Source organism: Chionomys nivalis, chromosome 9 (assembly GCF_950005125.1).
Source record: "Chionomys nivalis chromosome 9, mChiNiv1.1, whole genome shotgun sequence".
Classification (NCBI taxonomy): domain Eukaryota; kingdom Metazoa; phylum Chordata; class Mammalia; order Rodentia; family Cricetidae; genus Chionomys; species Chionomys nivalis.
In genome coordinates, this window is record NC_080094.1 from 24,633,127 (window position 1) to 24,648,208 (window position 15,082).

General features: G+C 45.2%; 1 protein-coding gene across 1 annotated transcript in view; it reads right to left on the reverse strand.

Annotated features, from left to right (window-relative positions):
* The window catches only part of Asxl1 (ASXL transcriptional regulator 1), a 70,827-nt gene extending 68,143 nt beyond the window's left edge, over positions 1–2,684 (reverse strand). The window contains exon 1 of the mRNA XM_057780995.1: positions 2,122–2,684. Within this exon, the coding sequence (XP_057636978.1) occupies positions 2,122–2,178 (57 nt within the window). The 5' untranslated portion in view covers positions 2,179–2,684. The remainder of the gene's footprint in view (positions 1–2,121) is intronic.
* Between the last annotated feature and the right edge of the window lie 12,398 nt (positions 2,685–15,082).

Consider the following 15,082-nt stretch of genomic DNA (forward strand, 5'->3'; position numbering starts at 1 on the left):
TAATAATCCTGTTACAAAATGAATGTGCTGCCATCACCACTCTCTGCTTGTCAGGTAGCCCTCTGCAGTAGAAGCTAATAAACTCAGTGGTAAGAAGACTCAAGTCTCCCTCCCACCCCCACAAAGACACAGAAAATTCTAAAACACAAACCACATAAAAGATATACAAGATTGCATACCACATTCCCACAAGTCCTCTTTCAAATGTACAACTACGCCACAAAGAAATTCCTGTTCAGAGTACTATTTTTAACCCAAGAGTCAAAGAAGAGAAAGAGAAATAACTTAAGATAATTGAGCTTGAAGGTGAGCCAGTAATAAAATAGAAATAGCAACCTTAACCTTGGAATTCAAACCACAGTAAATTTAAGAACCTGAAGAGGCTTAAAACAACAGCAGATTCCAAACTGCTAGAACCTTTCATATAATAAGAGCCAAAAGAGCTTTGAGACAAGAAGATTTTTAGAATTGTCAGAACATAACACAGAATTTGAAGGTACTTTCGCCTACCTCTAACCTGCAGGGCTCTGGCAAGCAAATTTTCTTTGGGTGTCCAGAGTCAAACACCTGCACGCAAAAACTCAGAATTTCAATGAACAGTCAAGACTCGACAACCTCCATGGGGAGGAAAAAAAAAAAGAAAAAAGAAACCACGCTTCATTTCAGCTGCTTCATAGGCCTTAATTTGTCTCCAGGTGAAGCATCGCTGAAGAAATCCTCAAGTCCCAAGATCGTAAAAACTAGCCAAATAGTCTAGTTTTGATTGAATCACAGAAGGGGGGTACACCACGGGGTTTCAATTTTCATATGCCAGACAAAAAAATAAACCAAACTACAACCTTATACAAACAAACCCCGTTTCTGCTCCCAGGGTAACAAGACAGATGACCAGAAACACCAGTGGAAATTCTCTGGTAGTTCGAACAGCCTGGCTAAATCAATAACCGGCTTTCATGAGCCCAAGAAAGACAAGGGTGCACTCTAGATTTTTATCAACCTCCAACACTTTACAGGCAGAACTCACTTTTCATTAAAAGAAACCATAAGAAAGGTGAGCTTGACTCCATCATCAAAACTGAATTATAACAATTACATATAAAATACTGGGCGTCAACAGACAAGAAGGATGCACCATAACCTTGCACTGTGGCGCCTGAGGAAGTGACATCTCCGAGAAAAGTATAGCCTATTAGGACTGTCATCAGCGATATTTTATAAGAACATGCCGCAAGACTTTTGGCTTTGTATTTTAATTTCAAAAGGAAGTGGTCTCACACGTTCACAAACCCTCTGAGCAGGCAACTAGCTCAAGCTCAAGCAATCTATTTATTTAGGTCTTGCTAAACGCTCTGAGCAGAAGCCTCTGTATGAAGACATATACTCTTTGCCAACTGTATTCAATTCCTCCTGCAAAGTGCCTATCTCTAGAGCAGTCACAGAGCTTCAGTGTGATTTGAATGTCCACAGGCCACCTGCATAATAATCCCTTAAGCAGCTGGCTAAAGGGCTGTTTCTAAGCAGAATCTCGGGTTCAGTGTTTAAAAATGGGTCCTAGAAACAGTGTTTTAAACGAAGTCCCCAGGTATACTCCCACCGGGCACTCAAGTTTGAGAACCAGGAACCACTGCTCGGGGGCCAAATTGGTCCTCAGCAATTGCTTCCCGACACACACCTGGTTTAAATAGTCAACGCTCTAAATGCTTCTCATGTCCTTGAAACCAGGGGCGCGTTCCCACCCCCGCGGTGTCCAGTGACCCACTCCACTGCCCACGAAGTAGTCGGGGAAGCACTTCCGACCCTTCCCGGAAACCTCACTCCCGCAAATGAATAAACGGCGTTTCCCGGGACACCCAGTCGCTGCCGACGTGGGGGAGGGGAGGCCGAAGCCCAGGCGTTCAGAGGGGAGGAGCCGTTCGCCAGCTCGCCCCTCCGCAGGAATTCAGTGGGGTGTGCAGAAAAAGGCGCCACAGCCCGAGGGCCGGGGACGGTCGGCGCTCCACACCCGGGCGGCCCCGCCCCCTGTAGCGGTGGGCAGGGCCTCGCCCCTCCCCCGCCCCGGGAGCCGCGCGGGAGCCCACCCCCCAGACCCCCCGCCGCGGCCCCCCGGGCAGCTCGCCTCACCAGGCGCGCGGCCTCGGCCCACGTGCGCTCCTTCTTCCTCTTCTGTTTGTCCTTCATCCTCCTCCTCCGCGGCGGCGGTGGCGGCGGCAGCTCCACGCGGGACCTCCGGGTGGGGCGGGCTGGGGCGGTGGCGGCGCGGGGCTGGGGCGGAGGCGGCAGCGGCGGGGGGCGCGTGGCGGCGGCGCGTGCGAGGACTCGGGTGCGGCCGGAGAGGGCGGGCGCACCGGGACCGGCTGGTGCGAGACCCGGCGCGAGGGCGGCGATGGGGGAGGGGCGGCGGCTCCACGCGCCCGCGCTGCGTCAGTCGCCCACGGTGGCAGCGGCGGCGGCAGCCCCGCGATGGCTAAGGAATGCGGCGGCTCCGCATAACCACGGGGTCAGAGGTCACGGCTCGGGCCTCCGCTTTCCCGCGCTGCTGGGAAACCGAGACCGAACGAGTGGCGGGCCGGGATGGCGAGACGCAGCTTTCCCTTCGACGCTCCGGTCCGTGAGTGTCTGCCGTGGGTGTGTGTATGTGTGTGTGTATGTGTGTCCGCGTGTGTGAGAGAGAGAGAAGAGTGAGGAGGGGGAGTGTGGTTTTTTTTTTTTTGAACAAAAACAAACCGAAAGGATGGCTGGGATTTGTAGTCCTTACTAGCTCCCCGGCCTCCCCCGCTCCGGAAGAAAATGGCTGCCTGAAGTGCTTGGACCACGTTTCCCGTCGTGCTCCGGGACTCTTGCTTTCCGCCCACTCTCTTCCGTACCCCGCTGCGCTCAGAGCTCGGTAAAGAAGGGGGCGGGAAATCGGTCAGGAAGGGATGGGGCGGGGTCTCGCGAGGTTCGGGAACTAGCGGAGCCCTGAGGGTTTCTGGGAGGTGTTGCTGGGAAGGGGCGGTGGCTGGATTCCCCCTAGCCGCGTTTAACCCGTTCCACGCTTTTTGGGACTAGGGGCGGGTCCAGTGAGGGTGAGGATCCGGAATTGGTAGTCCACTACCCTCTTTCCACTGTGGGCATCCCCCTGAATACAGTTCTCATCTGCACTTCTAGTGGGTGACAAGAAGCAGGACTTTCCCTTTTGGTCCACCCTTAAATGACTCAACTGGCGCATAGTAATAAGCAGAGAGACACTCATATCAGTAAAACGGTTATTTCTTGATTGACTGACCTAGACGGTTGCCCATTTCCTCTTGTACTGTCGGACCGCAATGTATTTGCCGAGGGTGCACCTGCAGTCTACCGCAGAATTGCTGTCAGGTGAATTTGGTAATAAAGACTTAAGGGCCATTTAGATGAAAATGCACGTGTTATTTTAGAGGCAGTACCCTGGAGAGAGATCAGGTCCCAGGGTCTACCAAATCTAGATTTAGAATCCTAGCGGTCACTCCCTGACTCCTCTTAACCTCGATTTGATCTGTGTTAGCTTACTATTGCACAAGATTGATGGGGTACAAATTAGCATGAAGTATCTAGAAGATCGGGGAGAGGATGTGGAGGATCCTGATATTATTAGGCTCCTGTAATTTGGCTTCTGGCATAGAATAAATGATAGCTGTTATTACACACTCACAGTGAGCAGTGGAGCCTCTCTCAGAACCTTGATTGCAAGTGTTTGGAGCACCCAGAACATAAAGTATTTTTCTCTATGCATTTGTTGAATCAATGTCCAGAAACATTTCTACAGTCAGCCTTGAACTGGATTAATGGCCCGTTTTTAAAACTAGGAAACCGGATTTTATAGTTTTTGGAAGGTTTCTGTGGGTGAGGAAACACTCTATTCTCTCTGGTGTTAGCACACAGGCTGCCAGGGCCGAGACAGCAATCACAGAGCAGTGTGACCCCTACCGCCTAAGGGGCCCAGCAGTACTTAGTTCTGGTCACACTAGGCTCAAATCCAGAAAGCAAACAATCTACAATGAATAGACTATAGGTGAGATTTACATATTTTTACATCCCCCACTTGATTTCATCCTATCAGGGAGTTGAGGAATAACTTCTAAAATTGTTTCATTTCTTTTTATGACATTTTAGGTTTGGTTTTGTTTTGAGACAGGATCTCACTATGTAGTCCTGACTGTCCTGTAATTCACTATCTAGATCAGGTTGGCCACCTGCCATTGCCTCTGGAGTGCTGGGATTAAAGGTGTATATTGGGATTTTGTTTGGTGGAGCGGGGGTGTTAGTGCTAAGGATTGAACCTAGGGCCTCACACAACCACTGAGCACTCTTTATTGTTATTTTGAAACAAAATCTCACAGTATAAACAGGCTAACCTCTAACAGGCTACTGTTCTCTTGGTCTTTGCCTCCCATTAATACATGAGTGATTAAAATGCATGCCCAACTATACCTAGCTTTTAGTTGTTTACAGTTTTTTATTTTTTCAATCTGCACCTGAGTCACCTCTGAGAGGATACTGTAACTTATTTCAAGCATTTTGAATCACTCATACCTCCAACACATACAGACACTTGGATTAAATGAGGAAGAATCACTAAAATGCCTGCTTTGTGTTTTTCTGTGTGGAAATTGAGCTCATGCATAGTAGCTGTTATACCACTAAACTACCTTCCAAGCCCTTTTTACCTTTGATTTTTCAAGTTCTTATTAAGTCACAAAGGCTGGCTTGACTCTGCCTCAACCTCCCCAGAATAGCTGGGATTACAGGCCTTTGCCAACAGATCTGACTAAAATACTCATGTTTAGAGTATGGCCGCTATGGCCAACAGTTCCTACCCAAAAGTATCCAAACTTTCTTTCATCCATATACACCACCAAACTAAGAATTTATTCCATTCAGTGGGAAAAGAGTTTTGCAGGTAAATTTAGGCTGTAAGGAAGATCATTACATGGGTCCTTGAAAGCATGGGTGTTTTGGAGCTATGAAGCAGCTCGGCTCACTGTTGCTGACTGACTTTGAAGTGGCAGAAAGCAAAGGAGTGTAAGCAGCCTCTGGACTAAGAAGCCTGCCAACAGCAGCAAGGAATAGGGGATGATAGTCGTTCAGTCCAGCAGAGCTGCACTCTGGCAGTGTAGATGAGCTCAGAAACAAGGGGCACCTTGACTTCAGTCTTGGATTGAAGCAGGGAACCCCTGGAACCCACTCCGTATTTGGAGCCGGGCCCAGAGAAGTGTGGAGCATTTATAAATGTGTGTTTCAAACTACGGTCTGTGTTAATTTACTGCCAACGAAGGCTAATGTAGGTAATGCAGCAGCCCCTTTAGGTTATCTCAGCAAGCACTGCCTGTTCTCACAAATGGATCAGGCTGTGAGAAAATCCACATGTGAATATTTCAAGATCTCTGCCCTTGTAGAATCAGACTAATGACAGTGTCATCATGAAGCACAAAGAGAAGTATGTCTAGAGGACCGCTGGGAATGGGTGAGGCCGCTCATGTCTAATTTCATCACTGGCGAGGTGAAAGCAGAAGGATTTTGAGTTCAAAGCTAGTCTAGGCTATAATGAGTTTGAAGCCAATCTAGGATATACAGTGAGACTTGATAAAAACAAAAAGAGGAACGTGTTTGAAAGTAAGCTTTGGTTATTAATCCTTAAGCTGTTTTGATTTGTTTTTTCAGCTAACAAGAATCGACATGTTTTCTTGCCAGAAGCAACAAACACATACATGTTCTTTTTTAGTGTGTTTTTATGTTGTTTTTATCATAGTGCTTTTATTACAGGCTACCTTTGAAAGTTAACACAGGTGCTATGGACTGAGTAAAATAAACAGAACTACTATTCAACCCTGCCCAGTTTGGGGATGAGTCATTGTTTTCATTTATGGACAAAGCACGCAAAAGCACATAGTATCCCTGATCCTCAATGTGATATGTTAATACTAGTTCTGGCGCTGGAGAGATGGCTCAGTGGTTAAGAGCAGTAAGTGTTCTTACAGAGGACCTGGGTTCAATTCCCAGCACCCACATGGTAGCTCACAATTAACTATCTCACACGTGCAATGTACAGATTTTATATATATACACACACACACACACACATATATATATATATACATACATACACACACAGAGCACAGTACATAAATTTTTTTTTTTTTTTTTGGTTTTTCGAGACAGGGTTTCTCTGTAGCTTTGGTGCCTGTCCTGGAACTAGCTCTTGTAGACCAGGCTGGCCTCGAACATAAATTTTTTTTAAAAATTGAAAAAACAGCCGGTAGTGGTGGCGCACGCCGGTAGGATTTGCTGAAGGAGGCAGAGGCAGGAGGATCACGAGTTCGAGGCCAGCCTGGGCTACACATTTGCCGGGCGGTGGTGGCGCACGCCTTTAATCCCAGCACTTGGGAGGCAGAGGCAGGCGGATCTCTGTGAGTTCGAGACCAGCCTGGTCTACAGAGCTAGTTCCAGGACAGGCTCCAAAACCACAGAGAAACCCTGTCTCAAAAACCCAAAAAAAAAAAAAAAAAAAAAAAAATTGAAAAAACACATTGGTTCTGGACTCCAGTAAGGCCTGAGTTTGAAACTGTAGCCTTTTCCCAGATGTGCGCCCGTGAACAAGTTAGGAAACCGCATCAACCCAGCATTGTCATTGGACATCAGGATACACAATAAAATGAAAGGGTGATGTGGGATTCCCCTCTGTATACTGTGAATGTCATTGGTTAATAAAGGAACTGCTTTGGGCCTGTAGCAGAGCTATAGGGGAACAGAGCTAGGTGGGAAAAACTAAACTGAATGCTGGGAGAAAGGAGCCAGAGTCAAGGAGAAACCATATAGACGTGATGGACAGAGATGCCAGAACTTTACCTGGTAAGCCACTGCCACGTGGGGATACACAGATTAATAGAAATGAGTTAAATTAAGATGTAAAAGTTAGCCAATAAGAAGCTAGAGCAAATGGGCCAAGCAGTGATTTAAATAATAGTTTCTGTGTGATTATTTTGGGGCTAAGTGGCTGGGAACTAACTAGCGGTCGGCCTCCTTACTACAAAATGGTGACCTGGACAGTGGAGTGGCACATGCCTACTTAAGAAACTGAAACGGGAGGATCACTTGAACCCAAAAGTTTGAGAGCAGCCTGCATAACACAAGGAGACCCCAGTTGCTGAGCTTCAGCCTGCAGATGATCAGCTAATGCGGAGCCTGCCCACCCTTCACACACTGGTAACTACTCATGCTGGTGTCTGCTTGGATTTGTTTGCTGTACCCTCAAAGGCCAGCCATAGTCTTTGGCATGTAGTAGGCAGCCAAACTATTGGTGTATGAGCCAGTCTCAGTAATACTTTTGTTGTAGAAAGTCTGAGGAAACATTTTAAGGAATGATACACTATTCAATGCTCTCATAACATTTGGAACCTGGTTATACAGGCAGAAAAACCTAAAAGAAGATTTTACCCAAACAGGTCTCTACAAGTGGTAAGTAAAGACTTCATGGCAGGGCTGGAGAGATGGCTCAGTGGTTAAGAGCATTGACTGTTCTTCCAGAGGACTTGAGTTCAATTCCCAGCAACCACATGGTGGCTCACAACCATCTGTAATGAGAGCTGGTGCCCTCTTCTGGCCTGCAGGCATACACGGAGGCAGAATGTTGTATACATAATAAACAAATAAAATTTAAAAAAAAAAAGACTTCATGGCATCCCCATTCTCATTGAGTTGCCAAATCTGCCCACATGTTGGATGACTTATAACTCAAGTGCCATTCACCATCATTTAAACTCTGTTCAGTCTCCCATGACTTTGTAAGAGATAATTAAATTACCAAAATGTTTACAGTAGTAATTTCTACGCTTTGTAAGACCAGGAAGTTTACCAGTACTTTCCCCTACAAAATATTACATAAATTTAAAAAGATTTTTCACTGGACACGGTGTTACATGCCTTTAATCTAGCACTCAGGAGGCAGAGGCAAACAGATCTCTTAGTTGAAGGCCGGCCTGGTCTCTATGCAGTGAGTTCCAAGACAGCCAGGATTACCCAGAGAAACTGTGTCTCAGAAAAACCAAGTTTTTTTTTCATTTCAATACAAAATAGAGCAGTTCGATTGGGTTGGCAGTTATGATGATAGCTTTTCCTTTACATCTTCCATGTCTAGCATGTGTGTTTCTTTATGATGAAAAAGTAAAACTTTGATTAGTACCAGTCAGCAGTGGGAGAACACCTGTAGGTTCTTTCTTCCACTTTAGTGTTGCTGGATCCTTAGAACAGCCAAAGGGAGACTGACGCCAGTTTTCTCAAAACTGGGAAATGACAGCTTCCTGGCTGATCAAGGTTTCCTGGTAGAAATTTCTTCATTAAAGACTCATCCCTGTGGTGGCGCACGCCTTTAATCCCAGCACTTGGGAGGCAGAGGCAGGCGGATCTCTGTGAGTTCGAGACCAGCCTGGTCTACAAGAGCTAGTTCCAGGACAGGCTCCAAAACCACAGAGAAACCCTGTCTCGAAAAAACAAAAAAAAAAAAGACTCATCCCTGTTTTTAATCTCTCTTAATGCTAGAAAAAAAGCATTCAGAGGTGCCATGGATTCTCTTGACCTAACTTTAGGCCCTTCTACAATTATGAGAAAAAGTTAAAATCACTTTTAAAGTGATTTTATTTGGGGCTGCTAAAGTTATTGCTTTGTTTCTTTTTTTGTTGTTTTTGAGACAGGGTTTATCTGTGTAGCCCTGGCTGTCCTGGAACTCATTATATAGACCAGGCTGGCCTAAAACTCCAAGATCTATCTGCCTGCCTTTGTCTCCTGAGTGTTGCGATTACAGGCATATGCCCCCATGCCTGGCTATTTTGCTTTTTGAAGACAGAATCCCACTCAGTAGCCCAGGCTGGCCTCAGCAGTCCCCTGCTTTAGCCTCCGATTTCTGGGATTCCAGGTATCACTGTGACTCCTGGGGCTAGGTGAAAGTCATCACGGCTCTGCCTTGTCCTGTGCTACTGCACAGTCAGCAAAGCCAGTTACCCAGGACGATTTTCAAATGACTTCAGCCTTGGCCAGCAATGCTAACTGCAAACCCGTGAGGCCCAGAGCAGAATCACCTAAATAAGCTGAATCCCAAACCCATGGAATCAGAGATAGTGAATTAACGTCATGTGGGAGATAGTAGATTGTTTTCAATGTCACTTAAGTATTGGAGTAATTTGTCACATACCAGCTGATTCCTAGTAATGAAAGTGCCTCCCTTCTAGGTAGTTGCTGTGGCTCAAAAGTACTTCCACGAAATTCTGTAACGGAGTCCAGGGTGTGCCCAGCCCCTCTGGAGCCCCAGTAGATAGCAGCAGTAGCCACAGCAGCAATGCTGTACTTTACCTTGGAATTTGGAAAGGGAAAAGCAATATCCAGGCCTAGGAATATCTCTCAGAGGCAGAGCATTTACTCGCATTTGCCTGTACAAGGTCCTGGCTTTGATCCTTAGTGCTGCAACAATAAATATCCCACTTACCTCTGTTCCTAGATTGAATCTTGAGCTGGGATTCAAACTAACCCAATTTGCCTACCTTCCTGCTGTGCTTCCATGGGGCTGTAAAGTCTAATGCACTGCCCCTTCCTTTCCTCTCTGTCACTTCGATAGTTCTTGTTATTGAAACAGGATTCCACCATGTAGCCCTGACTGCCCTGGAACTTGCTGCAAAGGCAAGGTAGCCCCAAACTCAATGCAGTCTGCCTGCTTCCAGAGTGCACTGCCCTGCCCTGCCACTTTTATCATATACATTTCTCTCGCCTTTTCAATTGTAATTCCTATGAACTCACAAAGATAAGATAATAAAGTCGCTATTTCCAGGGCCGCCTGGTCTAATGGGATCATAATAGGTGAAATTCAAGTCTACACATACCAACACATATAATCCCAGGACTTTGGTGGCTAGGTAGGACCAGTATCATGAATTTGAGGCCATCCTCAGCTACAAAGTAAAACTATCACAAAATGCCAGGTGTGGCAGCACAAGCCTATCAGCCCAGCACTTAGGACAGGGAGGGGGGGTGAATTTAGGGTCATTCTTGGGTACATAGTGGTCGTGCTGCAACAAACCCTGTCTCAGAACAAAAATATATTTCTTTAGAGAGCAACAAAAAGGTAGCAACCAACACTGGGGACCTTCATGAGGAGCTGATACTTTATCTGGGCTGTAGTGATATGTTGTGCTCTAACAAAGCTTGCCTGAAGATCAGAGTGCAGAGCTAGCCACTAGAGGCCAGGCAGCGGTGGCACACACCTTAAATCCCAGACTTGGGGAACAGAGGCAAATGGATCTCTATTAGTTCAAGGCCACCCTGGGCTACACAAAATTGATCCAGTCTAAAAGAGAAACAGTTCACACAAAAGTGATCCCAGCACTTGGGATTATATCCCTTTAATCTCAGCACTAGGGAGGTGGAGACAGGAATGATATGGCTGGGAGAAGAGAGGAATATAAGGCAGGAGGAGACGTGAGCTCATTGCAGTCTGAGGTAAGAACTCTAGTGGCTGACCACTCTGCTTTTCTGATTCTTCAGCTTTCACCCCGATAGCTGACTCTTGAGTTTTTATTACTAAGAACAATTAGATTTTGTGTTTCACTGGGCCTTGGAAATTCCAGGAACAAGGACGTGAATATGATGGAGTGGCTTCAGTGTATGGGTGAACGTGCAAATGTTGGAGCAGGATCCGTAATCTAGTGAAGAAGTGTGGCTGGAGTGTTTAGGTGGTGCTGGGAATCAAACTAAAGGCAAATGCTCTCTACCAACTACACCTGCAGCTCAAGCAAAGCAGAGGAACCACCTCCCATGACAACCAGGGATCCCAGGAGCTCAGATACCAGCTCTTTGCCAGCAGGGGCCTGACAACAGGTGCTCAACAGCTAGACCTGGGTGCTCAAACTGCTCTGTAGTGGGGAAGGAAAAGCAAGATTAAGTTACAGAGTTACCCACTATGGCTCCTGGAATATTTTTCCAGCTGAATTCTCCCTGTATTGTATGTTCTCTGAAGCCCCCATTCAAAATATAATTAGGAAAACCTAATTTACTCTTAACATTGATTATGACTTCATTGCCTGCTGCAAATGAGGCTGTCAGCCTGATGAAGCCAGAAGTTTCTGGCTTAGTCATTTCCTTGTCCTCCTGGCAAGGCGCTCTCCTATCCCAGAAAACAGCGGAAGTACAGCATGGATCGCTTACTTCTACTGGCACCGATAGCTTCCTACTGGGATGTAAGCTGTGTGTTGAACCCTGGGGACTTCCAGCCCACTTAGACACCATCCCTGCAGTGCGTGGACAAACGGCAAGTGATGGCAAGCTGATGTGCTAGTTCATAGACACCTGTGCTGCTGCTGGAGCTGAGAAAGTCTCATGGGGAGGAATTATCTCCCAATTTAGCAATTACAGCTACTTTGAGAGCGAAATAAGAAGTAGTACATTCCTATACTCCAAGCTACTTGGGAAGCAAAGGCGAGAGGATCTCAAGTTCAAGGCCAGCCTGGGCATTTTAGACCCCAACCCCAAATAAATAGTAACCACTTTTTTTTTTCTTTTTTAATGTACTAACAATTCCTTTAGAAAATAATGGCGGAACAAGCTCTCTCAAAGTGTGGTTCAGTTGGTAGTTGTCCAGTGCAAAGTAAGCCCCCAGTCTGATGGCCGGGATATCGCAGCACAAGCGTGTACTTCCTGCACTCAGGAGATGAGAGGAAAAGACCAGAAGTTTATGGCCCAAAAGTATATTAAGAGAAGTTCAAGGTCACCTGGGGCTACAGAGAAAGTGGGAGAACCTCCTGGGCTACATGAGATCCTATTCAAAGGAAGGAAAGAAATGAAAAATATAAAAATTTCTACCAAGGAGTACAGTCTGGAGTCAGTGGAGACTGGCACTCGCCTTCAGTGGGAAATCTTCTAGTACTCACATCCCAAAGTTTGCCTGCCAAGTAAATGCAGTTCTGTGAAGACCCCAATGTGGTTTTACTGTCAATGTGACCCAAAATTCAACTGGGAAAACAGATGCATCATTTTCATACCAAAAGAGCTAACATTTACTGACCACTTACCATGTGTCAGGCCCCATCAGAGAATTCCACAAAAAAAAAAAAAAAAAAAAAAAAAAAAAACAAGAAAAACAAAAAATAAGGTTTAATGACCATCATTACTAACAAGCAGATTAGGGAGCACGAATTCAGAGAGAAAAGAAACTAGCCTTGGGACCAGGCGTCAAACTCCATGAACTCACCATTCTGCTCTACTGCCAAGAAAAGCCTTGAGATTAATGACTTGTTTTTCTCAACCAGATATTAAAATATATTAGGCAGCTACAACAATGTGGCAATTTCAACCAAGGACAGCAGAACTATGTTACTAAATAGCCTAGCTGAGAGGTGTGTAAGGAACCGCAATGCACGATGGGAGTGACCAACTGAGAAGGAGCAGAAGATGGGCTCAGTGATTAACAGCACTTGCTGCTTCTGCAGAGCGGTCGTTCTCAGCCTCTACAGCAGCTCACGGCCACCTTCAACTCCAGCTCCAGGGCATCCAAAGCCCTCTTCTAGCCTCCATGAATGCCTCCGCACAACGTGCTACATACACACATGCAGAGAAACAACCTTTAAAAGTAAACTGGAGAAATGGTGGGTGTCAGCCATAGCAAACAAGCTGGGATCCCATTTCCCTTATTAAATCTAAATACATCCCAGCATACAGTTTATATTTTTATATACATGTAATGAAAGTATTGCAAGAAAAATACTTTTACTACTCTGGAGCTGGAATCTTTCTGAATATGCAAGTTCAAAAGAGCTCTATCAAGTAAGCCAGTTGGTTTGACTACCTAAATTTAAGTCCTGTGCAGCCACAACATAAAGGTAAAACAATGACGACAAAGTGAGGGACTATCTCCCACCCATATTATAAAATTAAGTTTTATCATATTAACTTCTTAATAACGAGGCACGGGGTTGGAGACATGGCTCAGTGATTAAGAGCACTCACTGCTCTTCTGAAGGTCCTGAGTTCAATTCCCAGCATCCACATGGCAGCTTACAACTGTCTGATGCCTTCTGGTATGCAGATATACATGCAAACAAAGCGTCAATATACATAAAATACATGAATAAATTAAAAATAGCAAGGCATAGTGTCACACATCTAGAATCCTAGTACTTGGGAAGTGGAAGCAGGACTGTCTACTTGAGGTGCATAGTTTGAAGCCATCCTGGGCTATATGAGATTGTGGGTTTTGCTTTTTTAATTTTTAATGCCTGTTTTAGAAATAAGTCACTATATTTGTGTATGTACATGTGGGGGAGTACACGCACCATGGCACATGTGGGGGGGGTCAGAGGTCAACTTGGTTCCCCTTCCACTATGTAGATTTTGGGGATTAAGCTCAGGTCATCAGACTTAGCAACATTACCCAGCCTAACAACAGCAAAAAAAGCTTAGTAAAAAGAGTTCTTCTGTTGAGATGGGGTTATGCATCGCTGGCAGGCTGACCTTAGTCACAGAGATCTACCTGTCTCTGCCTCCTGAGTGCTAGGATCGAAGGCGCATACCACATGCCTGCTGTAATAATTCTGAAAGGTTAATAGAAATATCTCAAATGGTGATAGGTCAAACTAGCAAATGTTTTTGTTGTTGTTGTTTTTTTTTTTTTTTTTTTTGAGACAGGGTTTCTTTGTGGCTTTGGAGCCTGTCCTGGAACTTGCTCTTGTAGACCAGGCTGGTCTCAAACTCACAGAGATTCACCTGCCTCTGCCTCCCAAGAAACTGGAAAATGTTAAAATTACTGGCAGAAATCCATTTTATCAAGGATATAGGAAAATGACCATAAATTACTACTGAGTGCCTAAGCTTCTGTGGCTGTTTCCGGAAGCAGCTTGACAACCTGAATCATACTTGTTTTGAGTGGATGGGATTTGAACCCAGATGCAGCTAACAGTTATCTGTGATGTAAACCTAGGGGAATAAATAAGTAACAGTAATCTGTATGCAAGGTTGCAAATACAGCATTGCATAAAATAGTTTAAAAACTGGTAACCTCTTCAGTGACCAGCAAGGCTGTTAAATCATGGCAAACTACAGTCAGGCGCTAGATGTCTATTAAAAACAAGTCAGTCTAGTGGTGGTGGCTCACGCTTTTAATCTCAGCACCCAGGAGGCAGAGGCAGGAAGATTTCTGTGAGCTCGAGGCCAACCTGGTCTACAGGAGAGAAAATAAATAAAACAGAGCTGGAGAGGTGGCTCGGAAGTTAAGAGCACTTGCTGCTCTTCCAGAGGGGCCCACGTTCAATTCCCAGCAACCACATGGTGGCTCACAACCATCTGTAATGAGGTCCAGTGCCTTCTTCTGACATGCAGGGATGGAGGCAGAATACCATATACATGATAAATAAACATCATTTGAAAAAGAAAATAAAACAAATAATAAAAAATAATAAGTCTACATTAACTGTTTGTGTCCATACCATTTTAATGAGTGAAAGCAATAATGTACCATGAATGAACCTATGTATATTGTTTTATTTTAGGTGATCCAGGTAGAGCCTTAAACTACACTTGCCACTGGACTAAGCCCACAGTCCCCTGTATGTACTATGAACGCAAAACTAAAAGATTGTGTACAGATGCTCAAAAGATCATTAGCTCTGGTTAATGGACTCTCCAGTGATTTGAGTTTTTAAATGTTTTGTATTTTTTTAAATCTTTGATAGGCTTTCACTGTGTAGCCTCTGCTAGCTCAAACTCATGATCCCCAGCTTCTTGTGTGCTAGGATTACTGGTGTACCCCACTATACCCTGCCTTTGTGTTTTTTACTATCAATATATAACTAGATATAGGACTGTATAAGATCACATTAGGACCCTCCCTCAATACAATAGAGGTAAGGAGACAACCCAAGACTCAAGACAGCTAAGCAGCTTGCTCTGGGCACATCAGGGTCTAAACGGGGGTCTGGGTGACACAGGAACTTCCCATAATGCTGCACCACTATTATTAGTACCAAGTGCTGTTTAGTAACATATGCCTCCTCTTGCATGTCCGAAGGATGACTTCTTAATCCCTTCAGCAACT